At 40.4% G+C, this 12,809-nt stretch overlaps 1 protein-coding gene across 1 annotated transcript; it reads left to right on the forward strand.

Annotated features, from left to right (window-relative positions):
* Positions 1-9,980: 9,980 nt before the first annotated feature.
* LOC128519995 (C-C chemokine receptor type 5-like) lies at positions 9,981-11,012 on the forward strand. The gene has a single exon (XM_053494010.1). The coding sequence runs from the start codon at positions 10,044-10,046 to the stop codon at positions 11,010-11,012; it is 969 nt and encodes a 322-aa protein (XP_053349985.1). The 5' UTR covers positions 9,981-10,043.
* Positions 11,013-12,809: the final 1,797 nt, after the last annotated feature.

Genomic DNA, 12,809 nt, shown 5'->3' on the forward strand with positions numbered 1-12,809 from the left:
GGGGTCTGGTAGTTCCTCACCTGCTTTGTACTAAAGTCCACTATCAGCTCCTTTGTCTTACTGACGTTCAGGAGGAGATTGTTTCTCTGGCACCAGTTCTCCAGATTTCCAACCTCCTCCAGGTAGGCCGTCTCATCGTTGTTCGTGATCAGGCCCACCACAACAGTGTCGTCAGCAAACTTGATGATGGTGGTGGAGCTGGTAGTGGCCACGCAGTCGTGGGTGTACAGAGAGTACAGCAGGGGGCTCAGAACACAACCCTGGGGGGCTCTAGTGCTGAGAGTGAGGGAGGCTGAGACATGTCCGCCCATCCTTACTGCCTGTGGTCTGCCAGTTAGGAAGTTGGAGATCCACTGACACATAGATGAGCTGAGTCCCAGGTGCTCCAGCTTGGTGGTAAGTGTGGAGGGAATTATGGTATTAAATGCAGAACTGTAGTCGATGAAGAGCATTTTCACATAATTCCCCCTCCGAGTGTCCAGGTGAGTGAGAGATGTATGGAGGAGATGAGAGATTGCATCGTCCGTGGAACGGTTTGGACGATAAGCAAACTGTAGTGGGTCGAGTGTGTCTGGTAGTGAAGAGATGATGAAGTCTCTGACCAGGCGTTCAAAGCACTTCATCACTACTGAAGTGAGGGCTACAGGGCGATAATCATTGAGGGAAGCAGGATGAGGTTTCTTTGGGACAGGAACAATAATGGACTCTTTGAAGCATGTGGGGATCACCGACTGAGATAAAGAGATGTTAAATATCTCAGTGAACACAGGTGCTAGCTGGTCTGCGCAGGCTTTGAGAATACGGCCTGAGATGCCGTCTGGTCCTGCTGCTTTCCTGGTGTTCACTCTCTTGAAGGCTCTCCTCACGTCATGCTCGGTGATGATGAACGCGCTTCCGGTGCTGGCAGTGACTTCCTGTCTGCAGCCGTTAGCGCCGCTAGCATTAGCATCGCTAGCGTCCTTAGCTGCAGCCTCGAAGCGAGCATAGAAAGTGTTCAGCTCGTCTGCCAGAGACACGTCTGCGTTTATCATACCGGATGTTGGTGCTTTATAATCCGTTATTGTCCTTAGTCCCCGCCACAGGCTCCTAGAGTCACTCTGTTGGAGCTGTGACTCTAGTTTCCTCCCGTAGCGCTGCTTCGCCTCTTTCACCGCCTTCCGGACGCTGTATGACGCAGCCTTGTACGGTTCCATGTCCCCCGACGCGAGTCCCGTGTTGTAGGCAGCGGTGCGAGATCTCAGAGCGTCGCGGATGGTTTTATCCACCCACGGCTTCTGGTTGGGAAACGTTTTAATAGTCTTTTTTTCTACGGTATCGTCCGCTAATTTCCCGATGAATCCCACAACCGCTTCCGTAAACACGCTGACGTCACCATCGGAGCTGTTTCTGAACATGTCCCAGTCTGCGTCATCGAGTGCGTCCTGTAACGCGGTCACCGATTGGTCCGTCCAGCGCGCGACCTCCCTCTGAACCGGAACTTCCTGTTTCAGCCTTTGTTTGTATTTTGGCATGAGGAAGATGGCGGCGTGGTCGGATTTACCAAACGGTGGACAAGATTGTGCCTTGTAACCGTCCTTGACTGTGGTGTAGCAATGATCCAGTGTCCTTTCGCCCCTGGTGGGGCAGGTGATGTGCTGATAAAAGTTTGGCGCTGCACGTTTGAGGTTGGCACTATTAAAGTCCCCCGCCACAATAAGCGCAGCGTCCCGGTGTTGTGTCTGGTGCTGTGTGAGTGCCTCATGCAGCTCGCATAAGGCAGTGTCCGTGTCCGCTTGTGGTGGAATATAAACGGCGCTGATTATGACCGATGTAAACTCTCCATGATGGACAGTAGTTCCAGGTTTGGTGTGCAGGAGCGTGTGAGAGGAACAACGCTCGCGCTGTTGCACCAGCTGCTGTTCACCATTAAACACACGCCGCCTCCCCTTGACTTCCCCGAGTCCCGCGTCCTGTCCATGCGGTGAACCGAGAAGAACTCGGCCGGCTGGATGGCGTGGTCCGGCACCGCTGGGTTCAGCCATGTCTCGGTGAAGCAGAGGAGATTGCAGTCCCGAATGTCTCTCTGGAACTTTACCCTGGCCCTGAGGTCATCGAGCTTGTTTTCCAGTGACTGGACGTTGGCGAGCAGGATGCTAGGCAGAGGTGTGCGGTGTGCACGTGCTCTCAGCCTGTTCCTGACGCCGGCTCGTTTCCCTCGGGGCCGCCGCTTCGCGTCGCGTCCTTTGTTGTCCCTCAGGATCTCACTCGGCCAGCTCGGATCCGGAGTTAAAAACGTCGAATTGTGAGTACATTGTATACCAATAGAAACAAGAGTGTTTCTATCATAACTAATGTACCCCATGGTGGTAATTTTGCCGGTTTTAAAACGCTGTAAACTAACTTAAAGAACAAAAACAAAGAAAAGGTGGTCGGAGCAGTCGTGACGGCAGCCGACCTCACCGGCGCCATCAGCTTTTTTTCTCAAGCTAATAAAAGAGCGACTTTGACTGAAATAACCACTCATTACAACCAAGGTATGCAACAAAGCATTTTTAAAGCCAGAACACGCACAATCTTAAGGAGGATGGGCTACAACAGCAGAAGACTTTACCGGGTAGCACTCATCTCCAAAAAGAAAAAAGAGGCTACAATTTGCACGAGCTCACCAAAATTGAACAGTTGAAGACTGGAAAAATGTTGCCTGGTTTGATGAGTCTCAATTTCTGTTGAGACATTTAAATGGTTGAGTCAGAATTTGGCGTAAACAGAATGAGAACATGGATCCATCATGCCTTATTACCACTGTGCAGGCTGGTAGTGGTGGTGTATTAGTGCGGGGGATGTTTTCTTGGCACACTTTAGGCCCCGTAGTGCCAATTGGGCATCATTTAAATGCCACGGGCTACCTAAGCATTGTTTCTGACCATGTCCATCCCTTTATGACCACCAGGTACCCATCCTCTGATGGCTACTTCCAGCAGGATAATGCACCATGTCACAAAGCTCTAATCATTTCAAATTTGTTTCTTGAACATGCCAATAAGTTCACTGTACTAAAATGGCCACCACAGTCACCAGATCTCAACCCAATAGAGCATCTTTGGGGTGTGGTGGAACGGGAGCTTCGTGCCCTGGATGTGCATCCCACAAATCTCCATTAACTTCAAGATGCTATCCTATCAATATGGGCCAACATTTCTAAAGAATGCTTTCAGCACCTTGTTAAATCAATGGCACGTAGAATTAAGGCAGTTCTGAAGGCGAAAGGGGGTCAAACACTGTATTAGTATGGTGTTCCTAATAATCCTTTAGGTGAGTCTATATTATGTGAATGTGCTGTAGGATGCAGGCACAATCAGACTGTGACTTTGATTATTGGAGTTGATTTAAAAGGCACCAGCACTGCAGCAAAACCATCATAAATATCACAAAAAAGGATATATCCTTCAGGTGCAGAGCAAAGAAAAAGAAGAAAATGTGTGTGGTTGTGTATGTATTTGTTTATGTGTGTAAAGCTAAAGTAAGAGGAGAGGAGGAATCAGACCCTTCCCTCTCACTCTGCTCGTCTTATACAGTAACACTTTCTCCTTTCTTATTAGAGTTTCTCTCACACACACACACACACACACAAACAGAATGACTGTTTATCGAAAAAATGAACAAGGAACATCCTTAATGACAATGGCATACTAACGGAATCATTGCTGTAAATTAAAAATAAAACAAATTAACCTGCACTTTACCTTAGAAAAGAATCACGACAGAGCAGTGTTAACATTAAGAGTGAGTTTTTGTGTGTGTGTGTGGGTGAAGGCGAAGGGGTTTCTGTGTGTGTGTGTGTGTGTGTGTGTGTGTAAAGGCGAAAGGAGGAGGGGTGTATGTTTGTGAAGGGACACGGTCTCCAATGACATGCACACACACTGACATAAAGTGCAGGCTGACACACACAGAGAGAGAGAAAATGGATCTTTAACCTTTCTAATGAGACTTTCTTTTTCTTTACATGGGCGCGCACACGTGCGTTATAATAAACAGTACACGTGCGCTGTACACACACACATACAAACACAAAACCGACAAGGGGAGACAATTACCCACAATTCCGCAGCACAAAAATGAGAAAAACCATTGGCACAGTTGTGATCACGTGACACTCAGCGACAAAGCAAGAAGTGTATGCGTGCAATTACTAAAATAGTTTTAGATAAAAGTTTATGAAAGTTTTCATAAACTTGTTACTGATAAAAGCTTATTATTATTTACATTAGCCTACCTTTGGGGTCTTTGCTATTATATTCCACTATCATTATGCCTTAATTAGCTAGTTAAAGATTATAAGTTGTTGTTTTATGTGTACAGATGGCTTGCTGCTGTGTTAAATAATTTATGTTGTCAAAATAGCATTCTGTTCCATACACCTTTGAAACTTTCCTAGTAGCACTGCTGAAATATTTTGGAGGTGGGGCACAAAAAAAACTGTTAGATTTATACTGTGCGAATAATCAAGCATTGACGATAGTCACTCGTATTTGTGTCACAGAGGGGCCCCCAAATGAAATTCTGGTTAGGGGCCTATAAAGGCTTGAGCTTCTTCATTGTTTTAAGCATACGCTAGATTTAATTATATCCCATGGTATAGATATTACTAATATAGAGATTCTACATCAAAGGGATTGTACATGCATGTTATTCACAAGTTCTGACGCGTGTCTTTAGTTACACAGTGTCACTGACAACATTAGACGTTTCGTTGATTGCTTTGTCTCTTGTTTATTTTCAACATCAAAAACAACGGTTGTTACAGTTTCTTGCAAAAATCCACTGTAGTCACGACAAGTCGCTTGCTGTGTTCTGTAGCTTCGATAGATTACAGTTACAACAACTTATTTTACTGTATTCCTTTTAGCTTACTGTCTCACGGTCAAAAGCTTGTGTGCTCCACACCTTTCTGTATCCTTCTGTGTCTTAACAACAACTACAACTAACGTGCGTGATAAACATGAAACTGCATAACTGTGGGATGATGTCACAGAACAACTCATGAAATGATGTCACAATACAAATTATGTGTATGATACTTAATGCTTAATGCTTAACTAATAAACTGAAATAAGATAAACATAACAACAAATCACAAGAATGAAATATGGCCCTTACAGGGATGATATCACAGATCATCACCTCTTAGTATATACTCTACCCGTAGAACAGATTAGCTGTGTCTCCCCACGTTATTGGTTTAGTAGAAACATCTTATTTAGACCCGAATAAAATAAATTACATACTGATTTTAAACCTTCTGTTTATATATAAAAAATATTAGAAAAGGTATGTGTCAGCTCAAATATGCACCTTCTTACAGGAAAACAATTTCCTTTTGTTTCAGGCCCCATCATAGTACAGAAACTGTACTAGTTAAAATCACGAATGATATGTTTTTATCTTCGGACCAAGGCTGCACCCAGATACTAGTCGTATTTGATCTTAGTGCTGCATTCAACACTATAGATCATAATATTCTCATAGATCCCTTACAAAATCACATAGGTATTCAGGGACAGGCATGAAAATGGTTTAGATACCCAGTTTTACATCTCAACAAAACCAGAAGAAATACCCAAGTTGTCTGGATTAACAGAGTGTGTACAAGATATAAAAGATTGAATAACTGATCATTTTTTTTTACCTAATTTAAATAATACAGAGATTTTACTCATTGGGCCAAAAACCAGTACACCACAGCTCTCATAATTCCGCTTAAGTTTAGAAGGATGTGCTCGACAGTGAAAGACCTCAGTGTAATATTAGACAGTAACAACTTTTTTACAAATTCCCAACATCACAAAACCAGCCTTTTTCCACCTTCAAAATATTGCCAAGCTTAGGAACATTTTACCTGTACCTGATGCAGAAAAGCTGGTTCGTGCATTCATGACCTCCAGACTAGACAATTGTAATGCATTACTAGGTGGTTGTTCTGCATCCTCAATAAACAAGCTACAGTTAGTCCAAAATGCAGCCGCTAGGGTTCTCACTAGATCATGAAAATATGATCATAAAACCCTAATATTATTATCCCTGCACTGGCTACCTGTTCAGTTTAGAATTAATTACAAACTAGCATTACTTACATAAAAGGCTCTAAATGGTTTAGCCCAGTGGGCAGAGGCCACCACTGCAAAGATCTTGAGGTCTTCTTGATCTGCTTCATGATGGTTTGGATCTACAAACCATCCTGAGCTTTTAGTGATCCAGACCCTGTCTGTCCAGTTCCTTTTAGTACTACAAGGAAGTACCCTATTTAATCAGCAAATGTTTGGTAATCTGTGGAGGTGCTGATATAATTTTAGCTAAATTTTAGTCATGATTTAATATAGATGGATCATAAATAAAACAATGTGTGAGGGTTCACCACTAGAGGGCACTGTTTTTGTTTTGTAGTTTTGTTTTGTAGACTCAGTTTCCCAGAAGGCACCTTGGTCAGGTGACATGGGTGCTCACCTGAACCGAGGCAGCTCATTAGTCTCGTTATAAATAGCTTTGTTTTGGGAAACTGAGTCGAGCATTAATATTCCAGGTTCTGTTAAGTGGGTATTTGTTTTGTCTGGTTATGGTCTGTTTTATTTTGTTTAGTTATAGTTGGCATTTGGTTTCTGGAGCTGTTTAAGTTAAGTTTGCATCTGTCTTAATTTAGTATGTCTCTTTGTTTCCTAGCAGGATTAGCCTCTAGGAGAATTAGCCTTTTGTGTATACCCACATGTATAAGTAACCTCCTTTGCATGTTTAGTTCTTGTTTTGTATAAATACTAACCAGTGCAATACTAACCTGCTTAGATCCTAGTCTGTCTAGTCTCCTCATCTGTTTAGATCTTAGTCTTTTTAGGTACTAACCTGTTTAGCCACTAACCTTTATAGTTCTTAGTCTTTCATACCTAGTCTGCTGTGTACCTCGTCTGTTCGTCTCTTGGGTCTGGCCTTAGACTGGTTAGGACTTAGTCTGTTTAGCTACTATCTAGCTTAGCAGCTACAGTAATGTGCATAACAGCTGGTAGGCCTAGCCAAGCCTGTCTTGTGTGTGTTAAGCCCCTTGCATATTTAGTCCTCTAGTCTGTTTAGTGTGTCTTGTCTCGTCTGGTTTGTATCCCTTGTCTGTATTGTGTATTAGTTTGTTTAGTCCCTTGTCTTTGTATTTATTGCTTTTGTTTCTAGCATGCTCCAAAGTAAAGCCAACATCCTTTGTTCATGTTTGTTTGGTTTGTTTATTATCAAAAAGACTTTGTTTTACCTCATCCCCTCTGCGCCTTTGCCTCACCTTCATGCCCACAGTCCAACACCTAACGGTACGTGACACAATGTAACAAAATTTTGACTTGTCTTGTCTGAAAGCATTATTTCCTAATTGTATTAAGGTAAAAAAAAAATAGTTCTGCATAAACTTTGCTTGTGACCTGAACAGCGTTTTTTGAAACTCTTTAAAACTGGTTTCAAATTTCCAGTTAAATTCAGTGGCAAGCTGCTTAAGTATAATTTCGTAGAAGTTTTGAGGAGTTTCCAGAATTTTCTTGAATGCACCTGCTTTTATATAATCTATCGCCCCAGTGCCACACAGCACAGAACTCCCCATGCCTACTCCTCCAAACAGGTCAGCTGTTTTCAGAGACGATCAAAATTTCAGAAGAGCATAAAGTAGTTGTTGATCCTGATTAGAGATGCAGTAGAAGGGAGAAACCCATACTTCCCCATCCTTAAGAATAAAAGATTTGCAGCCTTTAACTACACTTAGGAATTATCTCCAAAACTTTCAGAGGCTAAAGTGAAAACAAGGTTCTCGTAGGCCCACAAATAAAGATAATGGTGTGCAAGGAATATTCGAGGAAGTTTACCAGGACACACAAAGCTGCATGGGACAGCAGTGGTTCAATAATTCCTTGGCAATCACGAAGCTAAAAACTTGTAGATAGCATGGTTCAAAACTTCTGCAGAACGTCCCGCAAAGTCCATATACTCAACCCATATCTTGACAGCTTTAAAGACAATATTGGTGCGTACTTGGAGCAACAAGGCAAATCCTTTTATCAAGACATTATTGACTAATGTGGATATAACAAAACTTTGGTGGGTGACTACTTTTAGACTTTAATATGTTGTCATGAGGCGTTGACTTTGGACTTAGTTTAACTGATTTTAATGAAAAAAATGTGAAGGATAGAAAATAGAGAGAAGCAGATAAGCAATACTTGGGGTGCTATCTGAGGTGGGCAGTGGCGTGGATATAATTCCAAGAATCAAACATAACTAACCCATCATCAAAATATAATATGCAATAATGTAAGTGTTGTCACGGTGACTTAGTGGTTAGCACTGTGAATCAGATATTAAGCAAAACAGCATGCAGCTGTGGTAGTTCAAGCAAAGACTTTGGGTTGTGATAATTTCTTAAGAATGAAGGTGTAAAACTTACTGACATTTCTAAAATAGTTCAAGCACAGTGCAGTGCTGAGACTTTTAGCCGCAGTAAAACATTTAAATGTTGTAAAAGTTTAAAAGAAGGCTGTAGTTGTGTTCCCCAATTACTGTATGATCTTGGCTGAGGTTTCAGCTGTGAGGATGTTGTGGAGCAGGCAATCTGGTCATAGCTCTGGTGTACTGGGAAACCTTTCTACCTTCACGGTATCCAAGCAGTAGTGAAATCTTAAAATAAGCCTATTAGTGCAGCTAACTTGAATAGAGAAAAGTAAGTTTTTACTCTCATAAGTCAAATCAAGTAGACTTTTATTGTCTTTTCTACCATATACAATTTAGTACACAGTGAAATAAAACAACTTTCCTAGAGGACCACACTGCTACATGCAATATTAATCCCCAAAACTGCCTATGAACTATACTTTACATAAAGCCACAAAAAAAGCAGCGAAGTGCCCTTGTGTAAATGTGCCACTATGACAATGTTGTGCTGAGCAGTACAGTACAAGTTGATTTAAGGTAGTGCAAATAAATTGTCCATGAGATGGAAAAATCCCCTAAACATTTTGTATTGTAATAGCAGCAAAGAACAAGTTCTTGTGCAAATACAGTAGCAGCAGGTATGGGTTTGTGTGTGTTCATTAGTCCAATCCCATTGTATTAAGGAGTTGGATGGCTTGTTGTGTAAATGTAAATGATTTGTCCTTATTATGTGCTGTAGGGTGCTGTGGTCTGAGATGGCACAATTCCCAAACTTGCCATGCTTCCACTTCCTTGCCCCCTGCTTTCAATGTCCAACCAGAAGTTAAGGGCTTGTCCCCTCAGTAAGCCGAGGCCGCATAGCTTTTCCCGCAGATCATCTTTTATGTTGCTCCTTTTTTAGGGTAAAGCAGATAGGTTAATTTTGAATTTTAAAAGTGTCTGAAGTGTTGCTTCATATACTGCACAATCAAAAGTCCCAGTTTTACTTGAACACTTGTAAATATTTGCACCTCCTCTCAGATAAGACTATTTAACTTGGATGGGCATGTATTAACTAGGAAGTGTATGAGCTGCTTTGGATAACATCATATCCTTTGTCTTATTACACACAGTCTTCTTACACAATCACTCTTGGATTTAGGAGACATCGCAATAAATAAATCCAACATGCCAAACGGTAGGTGCACCTCCGCAAACTTGCATTTTTATTACATCCAGCAACTGCTTAATAGGAATAAATGACCATTACTACAATTAGTAAAGTTTTAAATGTCTAGATCTTTGAATTAAAACTGAAACAGTGCAATAGTGCAACAGTGATTACCTTCATACAGCTTTTTAAAAAATTTATATTTTTTTACAGAGTATCTGTACCATGTTAATATAAGGTCAACACTGCTACCCATAATATAAACTAAAAACATTTCAGCTTAACTCATTGTGAAATGTAATATCATTATTTAAGGCATTCATTTTGAAAGAATTAGTTAAGCATTTATATATTTATTTAAGTAAAACATTATATATATATTTTTTTTTTCTTAGAAACTGACATGGACTACTTTGAATATGAAAATATAAATAGTGGTAAGTTTCAGTTGCCCAACAATGACAAACTAATGAAGTTCAGCAAAGTCTTCCTTCCCACACTCTATAGCATCGTCTTTATTGTGGGCTTCATTGGTAATGGCCTGGTGGTGTGTGTCCTGGTCAAGTACCGCAAAACATCCAACATGTCAGATCTGTGCCTCTTCAACCTGGCCCTTTCAGACCTCCTCTTCCTGATCTCATTGCCTTTCTGGGCTCACTATGCTGCAGTCATTGAGTGGATCTTTGGGAGCTTCATGTGCCATGCTGTGACAGCGCTCTACCTGCTGGGATTCTATGGAAGCATTTTTTTTATGATCCTTATGACTGTGGAGCGTTACATTGTCATTGTTCACACATTCTCCAGGCACTTATCTGTCAGAGCTAGTATAGCCCTGGCGCTGTTTGTGTGGTCACTAAGCTTGGGAGCCTCTTTGCCAAAAATAATTTTCTTACAAATGAAGAATCATTCAAACATATTACAATGCAGCGTGGAATATCCAAAAGGAACTTTTTGGATGCTGTTTACCTACATTGAGCTTAACATCCTTGGCTGGATAATTCCTCTCTCAGTGATGGTTTTCTGCTACTCGCGTATTATCCCAATCTTAATGACCATGAAGTCTCAAAAGAAACACAAAGCTGTCAAGCTCATGGTGGTCTTGGTGAGTGTTTTCTTTCTTTTCTGGACACCCTACAACATTGTCATCTTTCTAAAATTCCTGCAACAATTGATCTACATAAATGTCTGTCAAGAGCACATGGACATAGCCATGCAATGGGTGGAAATGATAGCGTTCAGTCACTGCTGCCTGAACCCAATAATCTATGCATTTGTGGGCCAGAAATTTAGGGATTTGTTTCTAAAGATTCTAAAAGAATGGTTTCCTTTTTGCTTTGGCCATTGCAAAAAAACAAAAAGTGAGCTCTCAGAGAGGGGGACCTATATGTACTTACACACTTTTGGAATATCTAGCACAAACGCAAAATCAAAAGTGTAACCAGTTGTAATTGTATGTTATCAAAACAAACTATAAACCAACCAACCAACAAATGAAACAATTTCCAAAAGGTCAATAAGTGCATAGTGCTTTTTTTAGATTTGTTTTTTTTTTTATCCACAAAGTGCTAATGATTGTGTCTTTTTTTTTTTTCAATAGTGTATGCTTCATTTTTACTATATGATTGATTCTCCATTTTAAACCATTTGTGAACATGTGTGTAATAGGCCTTAAAAAATAATTGCTAAGATTGTATACTTACATTACTAACTGTGACATTTGCTCTTTCAGGGTTATAATTACCCAAAGAATATTTTGTGATATTGTTATTTAAAAAAAAATCTCCATTTTTGTTTTGTATTGCTGGTTAATTAAGAAAGAACAACAAGAATGTATGTAATAAGTAAAATACTTCAAGGCATGTTATAGGAAATTAATTTCCAATGATATGGTAGTTAAATCTGTTACCAGCTAAAAGTGGATTTTCCACAGCAATTTTCAAGATGGTTTGGTGTGCCTTTGTTTGTGTGCAGTATGTGTTTGTGTGTGTTGTGTATGTAAAAGATATGTAGTGTGTCATGTGTGTGTGTGTGTGTAGTATGCATCTGTAGTATTTGTGTATGTGTGTTTGTGTACGATGTGTGTGTGTGTGTACAATGTTTATAGAATGTAATGACTGTAGTTTATGTGTGTGCGTGTAAAGGATGTGTATATTTCTTGCGCTACAATGGACATTTATTTGTTACTGTATATAAAACATAGTAGAAAAAACTTTGTGCTGTTATTAAAAAAAATTATGCTTTTTTTTTTGCAATTTAGCCATGAACCCATCCTCATTTAGGTGATAACAGAAAACAGGAATTCATTTGCAATAATACTTGGTGTTAAGCCACTGGAAGTTCAATATAACAGAAGATGTGTTTAAGTTATATTGAGTTCACCTTTATTATTGGAGGCTTGGATACTTGGATTACGATAATGCTTTGCTGTATGCACCTAGTTGAACATCCAAACATTCTCACATTTTATACTGAGCCACACCCTGCACCACCTGAGCCACACCCTGCACCACCTGAGCCACACCCTGCACCGCCTAAACCACAACCTGCACCACCTGAGCTTCCTGAATCATCCCCATGCCAAGGAAAAACCCTGGAGACTCAGTTCATAGTTGGAGTTTATTTCCCACAGGCCATCTCTGTCTTTTTTAAGTGATCTCTTTAATCTCTCTTGGACCTTTGTTTTTGTTAAGTTTTATTTGCTTGTCTTTGTTTATTTACAGTAAGTGTTCTGCAATTATTTACATTTACATTTACATTTAGGCATTTGGCAGACGCTCTTATCCAGAGCGACTTACATTTTTATTTTTTATTTATTTTTTTTATTATACATTTGAGCAGTTGAGGGTTAAGGGCCTTGCTCAAGGGCCCAACAGTGGCAACTTGGTGATTGTGGGGTTTGAACCTGGGATCTTCTGATCCGTAGTCCAATGCCTTAACCACTGAGCTACCCCTGGCTACCCCTTATGCCTTTCTTTGCATTCTCCCACCAATCTCCTGAACCATGTTAACGTTCAATTCAAATTTAATTTGTTTTGTTGTGTATTCTGATACAAAGACCATTACTCTATTAAAGGATGGCTTTGAGAAGCTTTTTGTAGTTTCCTTTAACTGAAAATAAGTAAATTAAATATTTTTGTTCATTTTAAAGCATTTTTAAGAATTTAAATGCAAAATCTAAAAAAATGACTTGTGCTGTGCTGTAGTGCTGAAGCCCACAAATGTTTTTGCACATTCC

Source organism: Clarias gariepinus, chromosome 4 (assembly GCF_024256425.1).
Source record: "Clarias gariepinus isolate MV-2021 ecotype Netherlands chromosome 4, CGAR_prim_01v2, whole genome shotgun sequence".
Classification (NCBI taxonomy): domain Eukaryota; kingdom Metazoa; phylum Chordata; class Actinopteri; order Siluriformes; family Clariidae; genus Clarias; species Clarias gariepinus.